The sequence below is a fragment of the Theobroma cacao genome, chromosome 3 (assembly GCF_000208745.1).
Source record: "Theobroma cacao cultivar B97-61/B2 chromosome 3, Criollo_cocoa_genome_V2, whole genome shotgun sequence".
Taxonomy (NCBI): Eukaryota; Viridiplantae; Streptophyta; class Magnoliopsida; order Malvales; family Malvaceae; genus Theobroma; species Theobroma cacao.
The window spans coordinates 2,751,061-2,764,683 of NC_030852.1; the positions used below are offsets into that span (position 1 = coordinate 2,751,061).

Below are 13,623 nucleotides of genomic sequence, written 5' to 3' on the forward strand. Positions count from 1 at the left end.
AAACAAGAAAAAAGGAAAGAAAGAAGAAAAAAAGGATGAAGTGATGAACGAAAAAAAGAGTCTTGATGAAAAAGGGTATATTAGGTGAAAGAAAATAAAGCTCTTAATAGCTCTTAGAGTGACTATGTGCTTAGGGTGATTTAAGTCATACATTATCCCATATCTCACCTTGACCTTAGCCATTTATTACAAGCTAATTAAAGTCCTATTGATTCTTAATTTAGTGTTAGTCTATATTAGTGGAGAGAGAGATGAAAAGCAAAATTATGAAATTTAATTACTAATTTGAATTTTGCATAATATAAACTTATCCGGATTGTACCATGTTCTAGGTGAGAAGAGTGCATACACACACACAAAAATTCACTTAATGATAAGCTTACATTTAAATTGAAACATGAACTTGAATGATATTTGTATGTGGTTTGAAGTTATGAATATGGATTAACTTTTGAGGATATTAAAGGTAATTAATAAAATGGTGCAATTGGACTCTAGTTAAATGTTTTCATGTTTAAGTTATTGCATTTGGTTCTTTGTTTTGCTCGAGGACTAACAAAATCTTAAGTTTGAAGGTGTGATAACTTTATAATATAGAGTTATTTTTAACACATTTTGGGAGTTGTAGTAGCTAAACCTTTGAGTTTTTAGGTTCAAATTTTAGTATTTTAGGTGTTTTTCCAATGCAAGTTAGATTACATGTTGAATAGTTAAATTAAGTTGTTTTAGTTTAATTTTACTTTATTTTATTTTAATTTACTTTAAGAAAAGTTAATGTCGACTTCTCTCATGGTTTTGTGCAGGATATATGATAAGCAAGGTGAAATTGAATCATAATAGCCTAAGTGTGGTGAAGGTGCCACTCGTATATGCTACAGTATTTTAAAGATAACTTGAGCTGTATTAAGTCTAATTGATGTAAGTTTTGATCCATTGGAAATTTAAGAGAATGTGCTACAACTTTTATATTTACCACTTTGCCCAGTTCGGATCAGATCAAGGTGAAAATCACATCTAAAAATGGTAGACAGATGCAGTTCTACACAAGGCAATATGGCAACTGAGGTCACGGCTCTAAGTTACTCATGGCCACGATGCTGAAAGAGATATCGTTGCAATGCTGGACGATCATGGCTGCAGCACTGAGCTAGAGGGGTGCACCATACAAATGGTTGAAAGCAGACCGTCGCGGTGCCACCAAGGCGTGTTATGGCATCGCGATGCCAAGAAGTCAAGGCCACGACACCACCTTGATTTCCAAAAATAAACTTTTGACGGAAAATTGGAAAGCAGGGCACCTTGTACATATTTAAGAGGCTTTTTTAGATCATTCAAGGGGAGAACGACAACAAATTTTTTGGAGAATTAGAGCTAAAAATCAAGCAAGAATTCATGAGCAATTGAGTGAGATTCGAGATTTACCAAGATTTAGCATTATTTATTTCTCTCTTTTGTGTTATTATTATTATTTTTGCTTTGAATTCATGGCTAAATTTCTTTGGATAGTGTTTTATTTAGAAATTATGAACTAATTTGCTTTTCTGAGATTGTGGTGGATTTCAACATATAGTTTAAATACGTGTTTTTCTGCTATTTATCATGAATGGATATCACTTTACTTATTCAAATCTATTCTTATGCCTTTAATTGTCTTATCAATAATTAATTTATCTGTCAATCTAATTGAAACTCGACAGATAGATTTTAAATTGAACTAAAATTTGAATAGTGTATGTTCACATCACCTATGTGATCTGATTTGCAATTCGAGTGGACATACACCAATTGCCAAATAGCCAAACTAAGACATTTGCTTAATAAACTTAATTTAATTGATTCCTATAGACATATAGTGAACTAATTAAGTTATGTATTTATACAAGCATCTTGATGAAAACTTGTCCATAGCTTTGGATTCTAGATTAGTAAATCACCCAGGAAAGATAAATAACAAGAAAAGCCGGTATCAGATGAAGTGATAAATGAACCTATAATCCTAAGTTTTTAATCTACTGCTTTTCTTAATATATTGAATTTATGTTGGTTAATTTAGTGTTTCTTTTAAGTTTTCTTTTTGATTAGCTTTTCAACTTTTGGATTGCTTAAATAAGATTATTTTGTTACACATTTTTAGTATTTAGTGAAACTTTAGAAGTAAATCCTTGTAGGAACGATAATTTAGACTTACTGTCTATATTACTTGTTCGATATGTATACTTACGTATGCAAAATCGAGAATCAAGTTCCTTTCCCTTAGTACGTGCAGGAATGAAATATCACCAAGTTGCATAACAAGGATCTCAATCACATTTAACAACCTCCATTTATCCCATAGCCTCTTGTTTGAGTGAAGAACCTACGTAAGGGCTATTTTGGAGTCATACTCGAGCAAAAGTCCTTTTGTTAAAGCAAAGGGGAAGAGGCAAAGAGTTGAATAGCGCGATTAATTTCCATTAACTCAAAAAGTTAGAATCATGAATTTCGAGGGGTCTAAAGAAAATTCAAACCACATAACCTTCTTCCAAATCTCTGAGCACACCACCACAATCGACAAAACCAAGTTTCTCTTTGGAAGAACCATCCACATTAAATCTCATCACCCCTCTTAAGGTTGAGTCCATTGCATTCAATCGATGGTGAAGAAGGGCACACATAATCCCAATGTTCCAAGGATATGTCCACCAACCAATCTCATCAATAGAATCAAGTTCATCACAAGCACATAACCATAGGGCTAATCGCATACAAATAAATCTCCAAATTATCCCACCTTTTTTTGTTAAAGACAGATTTGTTTCTTGTCAGTTATAAGGACCATATGGTTGCTCCATAATAATCATTCTTCCTTTTTCTATATTCAGGCTTATCAATATTCAAGACATTAACTTTAACAGAAATTTCATCTAAAACACTTAATCAGTTTTATGATTTCAAATAGAATAGTTACACATTTTTCAAAAAAATAGAATAATGCCACAAGCATGTACTTGTTTTGTTATATTCTAATAAAATTTTATAATTAAATTATAGAGATAAACATGAATTTATATGTTTACCTTAATCAATTTTGATTTTAAATTAATTTTCGAGTACAAGGTCTAGATTCTTTAATAATATTACTTGCAAGCCTACCAATGAGATTTGGTAGGAGTGCGTTTGCAGAAGAGAAGCAAAAAGACAAAAAGGAACAGCGCTAATACAAACTATACATCAAATCATGTAGAAGCCAGTAGGCCAAGATGTCGACACATTTTCAAGCACAGTCGTAACTCAATTGCTAATCAATAAATCCCTACAAATGTACAATTCAATGGCCAAATCCCAATGCAGTGCAATTGGTCTACATGAATTCTAGCCAAAACTTAAAAAAAGGTTGATGGAGTTGCCTTGAGGATTGGATTTTGCTAGTTTCCAAAATGTAACCACAGAACAAATCACTCCAAACCCACACAAGGAGAAAGAAAAACAGCCGTCTTTATGTACAAATGATGCAATTCCCAGGAACGACTATGATTGTAAACCAACACTGGCGCTGGAATTAAAGGCAGCATGCAAATAACCTACTTTCAAACCACCCTTAGTGGCAATATTATCTCTGCAGTAGTAAGAAACTGTCGGCAACGTCTCGAACCCAACTGATCTTGTGGTTGTAACTGCGTCATTTTTCTGTGATGCCTTTTTAGCTGAAATTTCATTGGTTGTACGCTTGTACTGAGCAAACCACTTGGCCTGCACGTACCTGTTTTGCCTCCAAGGAGGCACCTTCATGCCCTTACTTTTCATCGATTCTCTCATTGCTCTGCACATCAGCCCCACAATCTGCTTGAGTTCTTCTGGTTTTCCAACGAAAATTCGTGGGAAAACATCGATCAATGAAGTGTAACTTGTTGTTGGTCGAGCTATTTCGAATTCTGCAGCAAGATTTACTTCAATAATGTAACGGGTTCCAGTCACATTAACATCTACATACTCATAACTCCCAGCTGGGTGCCGCTCAAGTTTCTCCCACCGAGATTTGCACAGTCCTGTTTAAGCAGAATCAATATATATACTTCTTATTGCAACAAATATACATAAAAGGAACTGAATCTATTCTACCATATATAGTCTATCTAAGCCATGTTTTCCCAGTCGATTCTCTACAGTTCTAATTTATTGTCTATTAAACTCTGAATTAATGAAATAAAGGAAAATTAAAAGACAAAGAAAGGTGATAAAAGAAAAAAATTACCAGCATCAAAGCCCTTGTCTCGCAAACGAGACATCAACTGACGTTTAAAGCCCACAGAGGACATGTCGCCTATACTCCCACAGGCAAGTTTTGTCTGCAGTAGAATCTTTTGCTTCACTTCATCATCTTCGTTCCCATCACATATGTTATTAACCATTAAACGCCTTAACATATCTTTGGTCTCAGAATATGACCAATTAGCCTCTGTTCCATCGTTCTCATTTTCTTTCTCTTGCTCAATCTTACCCTCATCATTTTCAACCCCGCAATTGCTCTCGATAAAAGAATTCACCAGATCGGAAAGATCAGTCAAATCCTCCGGAGAGTGGTCGCTGCCGCTACTCTCACATAGTCGTACTGGCGGCGCCATTGCCGCTTCATTGAAAGCCGCAGCTATCCTATTGAACCTCACTGGAATTCTCGCCATCATGAGCAAATAAAAGAAACTTCCCCTGCCCTGCTTCTGTCACACTTTTTTGTGCTGCCCTTTCGCTCTTTTTGAGGAGAACGATTGAAGGGGATGTTGGGGTGGCTCTGGAGTTTATACTGGAAATGAAAATTTTCAGTTTTGGCAATGGTGTCCTTATGTGCTCATTCTATTGTCACAAATGAGGCCAAATAAAGAGGAGATTCCAAGAATATGTCGCCAGATTACACAAAGATGGTGATATTCGTGTAAATTAAACGTCGCCTATTATATTTATAGAGCCACACAATCTCAGTAGCTGGATATAGTGGGTATGGGATTGACTTGATTCTTCAGCGTTTCCAATGAATATCACCCATTTACTTGTCCAGATTCAATTGGTTATCGATAAACCCTTGTGGAAAAAGCTACATAATTGGCTAGGATGTCCCACGGTAAACAGGAACGGATTAAAAATGACCCTATACATTTTCATAGATCAAATCTAAGTCCTTTCATGTTGAAATTTAAAACCGATATTTAATCTAAAATAAATTATCAGGTAAATTAATCTTATCATATTTATATACTAAAATATCTCTACTTTTACAAATGTAAGATTTCTTTAACACTACTCTTATTACTTTTTTCAGTGGGTTTCAACATGTAAATAATTCATCACAAAAGTGACAATAACAACCTTCTTTGATATAATGTTGAATTTTTACATGTAAGTTTTTCATCATTAATTCTATAAATTTATTGCTTAAATTGTTTAATTGAGCTGTAATAATTGAGAATTGGCTAGAGTGCATTGGTGAAGTTCCAACTCTCTTATCAGAGAATTTGAGCTTGACTAGTTGGCTGCTCGGGTCAGGGCTTAAGAAGGCCTTGCAGTTTGAGTTGAGATTCCTTGTTTAAGATTAGCCCATGGTCGTGCTTAAGGGACAGTTGGTTACAGTGTCTCGTCATACGTCGCTTTTAGCTGCTAGAACTATTTTACTGTCATCTCCGGTTACGACGTGGAAAATAGACGCTGGGTTCTGTTTTTGGGCGTTCCAGAATCCAGTGTTTGCTGGTTTTGGAATGACCAAGTTCAATGAACCTACGTTTATGTCTAGGTACAATGGATATCATTTTTCTGTGATGAAATGATTTCCACGATAAAGATTAAAGGATAATGTCATACTCCAACAGTCATACATGAGAAAGAAAATTTGTTAGCTAATTCAATTTGGTGTTAATTAAGTCTGATGGCTTCTAACATGAGCTTGTCCACGTAAGCATTGAACAAAGTAAAACTAATTGGATTTTAATGAGTTAAACCCCTGCATCAGTGTAGGTGCATCGGGCTGCTATTCCAGCTTGGTACATTGGGAGAAGGGAAGCTTATCCTGCTTGTTAAAGGAGAACGCTTCCAAAATTGCAGCAATGAACCTGATCCTTTTTGTCGACAAGAAGCCGTTTTTCAAAAGAATGCATAAATTATTCCAGCTATAAAAAGGGTTTGATTTATCTTGTGCAGTTCATTTCCCCACAATTTATCATATCTATGTATTCCATTATCTGAAATTGCACAAAAAAAAAATCATTGTAATCTCATATCAAGAAAAAGTTCTTTTTCTAGAAAGTTTTTATTAATGATAGATTTAAAATTTTGTATGAAAAGTGATTAAAAGCATAAAGAAATTATATATTTTAAATTTTTTTACATATAATAAAAAAATAAAAATTGAGAAGTGATGGTCCGTATTTCCCGCCACTACCTTCGGTCCACTACTAACGTTAATACAAGTTTTCTATAGTTAGTCCAAATGCTATTCTCAAGATGAAATAACATGCATAGAAAACAAATCTATGAATGTGTTCATGGATGAAATTTTTTAAAAATATGTTCTTTAAAAGTATCTTTTTCTATGAATTTTCAATAGCATTCTCATGGAATATATCATTGAAAATGGTCTCTATTTTTTTTAATGTAACTCAGAGACCTCATATATGCTTTTGAGGAGTTACAAATGGAGCAAATTAAGAAGGAACTTCGATGATCTTATTGATGAATCCTGAAAATGGTAAAGTGCTATTCCATCCCAAAAAGAAAAAAAAAATGATGAAGTGCTATATATGAACAGGGTTACAACTTTGTACATACTGGTCTTATTTAATAAGGACATTGTCTAGAATAGGAATAGATTGATGCTTCTATACAATCGTATGTGTGTTTGATTGTGAACATTTGAATATAAAAGATGTGTTACTAGTAACAGGTACACTCACTCTAGTCTCTATAGAAATGCTCCAACAAAGTTGAAACTCAAACTTAATTATCGAATTTAAATTTTATGATTAAGGAGTGAGACTTAAAAGACAAGAAAAAATTATTTTTATTACGTAATTCAAAATTACATTTACTGGATAAACAAATGTAAATTCTACTTAATATGCATATACATTAAAGAAGATTCACCATTTTTCCTAATAAAATAGGAGATTTAAAACAATTTTTTTGGATGCTAAACTTATAGGGATAAGCTTATTTTGATAGTTCTTTTCAAAAAAAAAAAAAAAAGCGTATTTTGATAGTTCATGAAATGTTGGCGGGTTCCCAAGTCTCGTCGTGTGAAGAAAGCTACTTTTGAAGTGTGTATAAACAGCACTTGAGTTATTAACAAAATGGGCTAAGTAGGTGACTGTACCCAATGCTAGTGGGCTTTACAAGCTAGTCCCTAGTAAGCTTATTTATAGTCAAAGATGGGCAATTGGGCTTAAAATTGGAGAACGGTCGATTTGTTTAATTTCTAATTTTGGAAAGGATAGTAAAGTAATTTACTTAATTTTTGAAAAGTCATTTGAACTACAAATTAAGTGTTCAAGATAGTTATTTTTGTTAAAAGGTGGGTTTGTTCATCTAGAATACAAAGGTCCTCTTTTTAGAACCATTTCATTAATTCTACTCGAAGAGTTTTTAGGTTTTGTTATATTGGAAAGTATATATATATATATTACCCTTCAAGAAATTAAAGTGATATAAGACAAGCAAAGAGTTAAGAAGTTATACAAGAAATATTGCACAAAAGAAAAAAAAAAGAAAATGGAAAAAGTTAAAGAGGTCCTTTTCGTGATAAGTTTAATACATTAGTAAAATTAAAGATTTTACTAACGGAATACATTTCGTCAATAAAATTTGTTAACAAATTTTTAAAGAATGGTAACAAAAAATATAAATTGATGGATTCATTATTACTAACTGAATTTCAAAGGATTATCAACAAATGTAAGTAATCAAAAAATAATCGAAATGTGCTTTGACATGAAAAGATTGGGTATGGGAAGGAAAATTATCGATAAAATATTTTTTCTATAGAAAGCTTTTATTTTATAGTAATAGTAGTAAAGGAATTATTAGTAGTAGAACGAGAAACTTGAAGCATTTTTATCACCTAAAGAAGGTTCTGTGAAATTTAACTATAAAAACTGTGTAGCCTTTATAGAAAATAAATCTTGATAAATGCAGACAACAAAGTGGCTTCTAATCAGATGGCAGCAGCAATGTAGACAATTTCAATTTGAGGTAGAAACATATTGAATGTAATAATTGCTTGCCTAATGCCAGGGCAAAAGAAAATGACTTGCATAGTCCAACAAGAAAATGAAATTCCATTACTCCAAAAATTAAGCAACCCTAAAAACAGCAAAAAAAAAAAAAAAGAAAGAAAGTTGGTGCATGTTTCTCTAATTAATTAAGATATCGTCCTACCACTCATAATGGTACAAACAAGAGCTGGAAAATTGGTTTCTTACAATAAGACGAAAGAAATAGGAAGTATTCCATAAAAAAAGAAAACATAGGTAAGAAACCATGTATATATATATTTTTATTTGCAATCAAATGGATTCATTGGTAGAAAGCAAGTTTACCAATATTTAATATGAGATAATTATCATTCACTATTTACCTAAGATTAACCCTTGATGAGACATGTACATAAGCTTTATATATATTATACCAAAGGAAAGTTGTTCCTCTTTAAAAAATTGCAGTAGTTTATGCCTGAAAAGGATAAACATAGAAGAAAGAACTTATCAGCATTCAATCAATTTATACTTATATGATGAGGATGCAGTCTGGACCGTGGAGTTTACCAAACTTCATAATTATAAGCACTAATTATTTGGTATGACTTATCAGCAGATTGTACACCACTTACAGCCAGTGTTATTCTGGCTACCTCATCTCTTTCTTACAGAAAAAGGGACATTGTGAAAATTTTCAGCCTCTCATCCTTTTCTTTATAATAAAGAAATATATATATATATATATATATATATATAGAGAGAGAGAGAGAGAGAGANGAGAGAGAGAGAGGGGAGAATTCTGCCAAACTTATAAAATTCACCAACACTTTAGTTTTCTGATGAAGTGAGGCTGTGATGGGATGAAATAGCTATCAAATAGTTTTCGAAAGGAGTTGGGAATATGCTGTTTGGATTATGCTTATGATCTCATAAGTTCAGCTCTCAGCCAATACAAAAAGATGGATGAAATACCAAAGTCCAACCAAAGCAAAGGCTGTGGACCCCAATCTATCAACATTCTTACTTCACAATCTGAGCAGCATAAAACGTCCTCTCTCTGCTTATCTCCTTTTGTGTTGTTTTTTTTTTTTTGTCTGAAATTAGCTTACATCTCTCATCAGCTGGGCCTGCAGTTTCCACTCACATTGACTGCCAAAGAGACACATCTCTAACCCCTTGGACAGGTGGGCAAGAGACAATGCCCCTCAGCATTAATGAGGATCTCATAGGATTGAACATGTCATTGTTATTAATTATCTTTCTAGTGACTAATGCTTAAAATCGGCAATAAATTGAAAGAACGGCTAAATCGGCCACTAATTAATTGATTTTGATCACTAACAAATCACATGCACCCTGAAGGTTTTTTTTTTATTAGAACTCAAAATTTTATTTGATTATGATTATTTTAGGTATATAATGTTTAAAAAAACCCCTTACCTTTAAATAATTTAAATAATTTTTTATTTTTTGATTGCATTTAATTAAGTTTAATTTGAGTTAAATAAATATCTATAATTAATAATTGATTAAGTATTACTTATCAAAATATCACTTGTTATTTTGTGTTTATATGGTGTTAATGTGATAATGACGTGAAGAATGAAAATACCACATGGTCATGTGACCATATCACACCATTATTAATTATTGCATGTCAATATTTTATGTTTTCATTCATTATAACATGTTAACATATCACGTAAGTACATATAATATAAAATGATAATTGATATTTTGATTAAATCAACTATTAATTATAAAACTTATTTGATTCAAAATAAAAATATAATAGCTTATTCGACTCAAAATAAACATAAAGTGATTTGATTGAAGGTAAAAAAAATAAAAATTTATTTAAATATTATATTTTTTTTATATACAATATTAATGGTGGTACCTTTTTAAATTCCTTATCTTAACTCAAGTTTATTCATATTTTATTTTAGACTTTTTTTGATATAAAAGTTACTTTGAATCAAAGATTATAATCTCATCATCTCCAATATATGCATCAATTATATTTATAATCATATATTGCATATCATATAACAAGTCATTGAATAGACAAATCAACTAATAAACTAGGCATATAGGTAGAGACAAAATTAACATTAAGTGGGATCAAATCCACACTTTGTGTGACTTGAACCTACACCTTTTAAGGATAGACCTCTTCATTTCCACTAAGATAAAACTTCATTAATTTGCAACATTTGAAAGGTTACTTATAAGTTTTTATATTTTATATTTTTTTCTTAGATTAAAGAAGTTAAAATTCTATTATTCTCACTATTTAATATGTAACTGACCAATCATAATTTTAACTATATTAATCTTTTTTTGGGTTTTTTACTAACTACATGTAAAACTAATTTGCTTTTTTTTGAAGTAATTTATTTAACCTATTTAATTACTTAGGTAAAATACAATCTAAAAGAGAATTATTCGCTTCTCCAACTATAAAGTCAAAACTTTTCAAGAACATTCTTAGTTAAGTGATCTTTAATTTTGTTTCAAAATTTTCATTAGAGTTTATTTTAGTTTACTTTTTTTAGGAATTTATTTAACAATTTAAATTATGTGAAATACCAATATTTTTTATATGAATTTTGTGTATCTCGCTACTCTAATATTAGGATTCTTAACTAAAAACTTGCGTAAATTTAATCATGAAACTTCAACTTTTAAATATTTTACAACACTATAAACATGCAAATTTGTACTTTAGTATGAAAAAAATAGGATAAAAAGTTTCTTCATATATTATATATATTCATTATTTAGCATAAGAAAATTCTAACCCTTAATATATATATTTTTTAAAAAGTAATAATTCATTGATAAAGCAAGTAATAAAACATTCCCTGTTACTTATAACCCAACCCTTAATATTATATAAAACTTTTGCGACCTCATTTAAAAAAAAATACGTGATAACTATTGACACATCAATTTTTCATTATTAATTATTTCAAGTCTTCTTTTTTTTTTTCAATTCTTTTATGCTAACTCATCGAAAATACTCAAAAAATTACAATCATATGACCTCACATGTATTATATTATTTTTATATATAAATTTAATTCAAAATAAAAATACAATAACAAAGTTTTTTCCGATTAAACTACAGTACAATTCAATAATAACAAATTTAATATTTGTCCTTCAATCATGTCAATCTTCCTTGACTAACATTAAGAAGAATTATAGAAAGGTACAGTTCTTGGGAATTTGTGAAGAGAATAACAAGACAAATTTGAGAGGGACTTTCATTTCACATGTGATTCGATCTTGACAAGTGCAGTAAATTTCAATGTAATCTCTAATAGAATAAAATTTTGGTAAGATCTTTCTGTAGATGGTAATGCCGGTCATTTTCCATGCCTAGGAAAGATTATGGCTCACCTTATCTCAAGTTTGTTCACATTTAATTTGGCAAAGAGATTTAAAAAAGAAATTCCTGTATTATACATTAAAATTTAAAAGACATAATATTTTAAAAATGTTCTAAATTATTTAAAAAATTTTAAATAAAAATTTTTTTTTATTATATTTAATATAGTTTTTGTATTTTTATTTTTTATGAAATAAGCTCATTAATTATTGTTTATCAAAATATCGTTTGTCATTTTATATTACATAATATTGATATAACATGTTAATTTGTCATAATAGATAGTGATATAGTATGTCGATGTGACTTGATAATATGGTATGTATCATTTTTCACATTCTACGTCAACACCATATAGGCTTTGTGTTTATTGGGAAAGGGGATCTCTCTTCTTTTTTTTTTTTCGGTAGGGGAACCTTGTGTTTTAAGAGGCAATTCTTGATTGAATTGTAGAATTTGATCGTTGCGTGCTCCTTGTGTCCCCTTCTTCTTGAATGTTGCTTTGATTCTCTTTGTTTTTTCTTTTTTGGAAAAAATCTTATTAATGTTATGAAAAATGCATTGTTACATGTTATGTTCTAAAATTTAATTATTACATGTTATATTGGAAATAACTGTTACGCACCATGTTGTAATATAGTTGTTACACATCATGTTAAAAATTTAATTGTTACACGCTATATTGGAAAATGTAATTGTTACATGTCATGCTAAAGATTTTATTGTTACACGTCATGTTAAAAATTTAATTATTACATACTATGTTGAAAAATTTAGTTATTACACATCATGTTGAAAAATATAGTTATTACATGTCATGTTGAAGATTTAGTTGTTACATGTCATATTGAAAAATTTACTTGTTATACGTCAGGATGAAAAAGTTGTTACACACAATACCATACCGTTTTGACTTGACAGATAAGACTTTTTGACAAAACTACTCGTTCGTATCTTCTATGACAAGTCAGCATTTAGGTCATGCATGTGTCCTACACGCGCAAAACACATTTTATCTTAATCCTTAATTATAAGAAACCGAAAACGTTTGATTCATAATTATTACAATTGAAACTTTTGACTCTAAATCGACAAAAATCAACACATTTTGACCTCAAATGGATTATTTAGTCTACAATTTATAGTGGATCAAGTTTGCTTGCTAGGTCCAATCTGATTTGCTGTTGCGATTAGTCGGCATTGCACTAATTCCGTTACAAAAAACACCAATAAATAGGATTAATTTATTGTCCGAAAGAATAAAAAACCAAATGTTGCAAGTGCAGACCTAGACACTTTAAAGCATAATCTGAAGCATTCAAGTCAACTAATCCTATCTTAATTTGTTGCCAAAGTAGTAAGTACTAATTATCAAAGCGTGTGGGGTTCCATCAGTTTACAACAAATCCTAATTCACCTAACACCTATGCTCATGAAACATACATTTCCAACCAAACAATTATATTTCCTAAGATTAAGTACCTACCAAGTTAGAGTGATAATTACCAAATAATATTATTTTAATATAATTTTTTTTTCTATTTAAAGAGTTGGATTTGAGAACCCTTCTTCAAAAATTAAAACAAAAAAAAGTCTCTATTGTGTGATTATTACAATATTAAGAAGTAATTATCAAAAAATTAGGTGTCGACATATAAAATATGAAATCTAATTTGAAAATCTCGAATTTGAATTATGAATGAAATGAAATTTACGAGACAAAAGAAAACGATTTGTCATTAAATAATGTAAAAAGTTTTATTAATTCAACACGAATTATTTAATTTATGAACTAATTGACTGATAGATGTCATTTTGAAAAAATACTAGGGGAGACAAAAATTACAATACAAATAACCTGTTGTAGGTAGTTTGTTTCTATAATGATTCCATCCACATTTAAATTGATTTTAGGACAGTGGCCGAAAGGTAGAAATGATTTCAGGACAGCTTTTGGATGGCAACAACTAGTCAATTCTTCTTAAGTCTATCCTTATTTTCGAACTTGAAAAG

The 13,623-nt window shown here is 30.6% G+C and overlaps 1 protein-coding gene across 1 annotated transcript; it reads right to left on the reverse strand.

The window, feature by feature from the left end:
• LOC18604176 lies at nucleotides 3,187-4,905 on the reverse strand. Its single transcript, XM_007036529.2, has 2 exons — nucleotides 4,232-4,905; nucleotides 3,187-4,025 (listed from the first exon to the last, which is right to left on the reverse strand). Exons 1-2 carry the CDS (start codon nucleotides 4,659-4,661, stop codon nucleotides 3,508-3,510), a joined length of 948 nt encoding a protein of 315 aa, XP_007036591.2. The 5' UTR covers nucleotides 4,662-4,905; the 3' UTR covers nucleotides 3,187-3,507.

Coding starts and splice junctions, on each gene's coding strand:
- LOC18604176 (XM_007036529.2), bottom strand. CDS start 4,661: ATGATGGCGAGAATTCCAGTGAGGTTCAATAGGATAGCTGCGGCTTTC. Junction 4,026..4,231: donor AGACAAGGGCTTTGATGCTG/GTAATTTTTTTC, acceptor CTGCTTAAACAG/GACTGTGCAAATCTCGGTGG.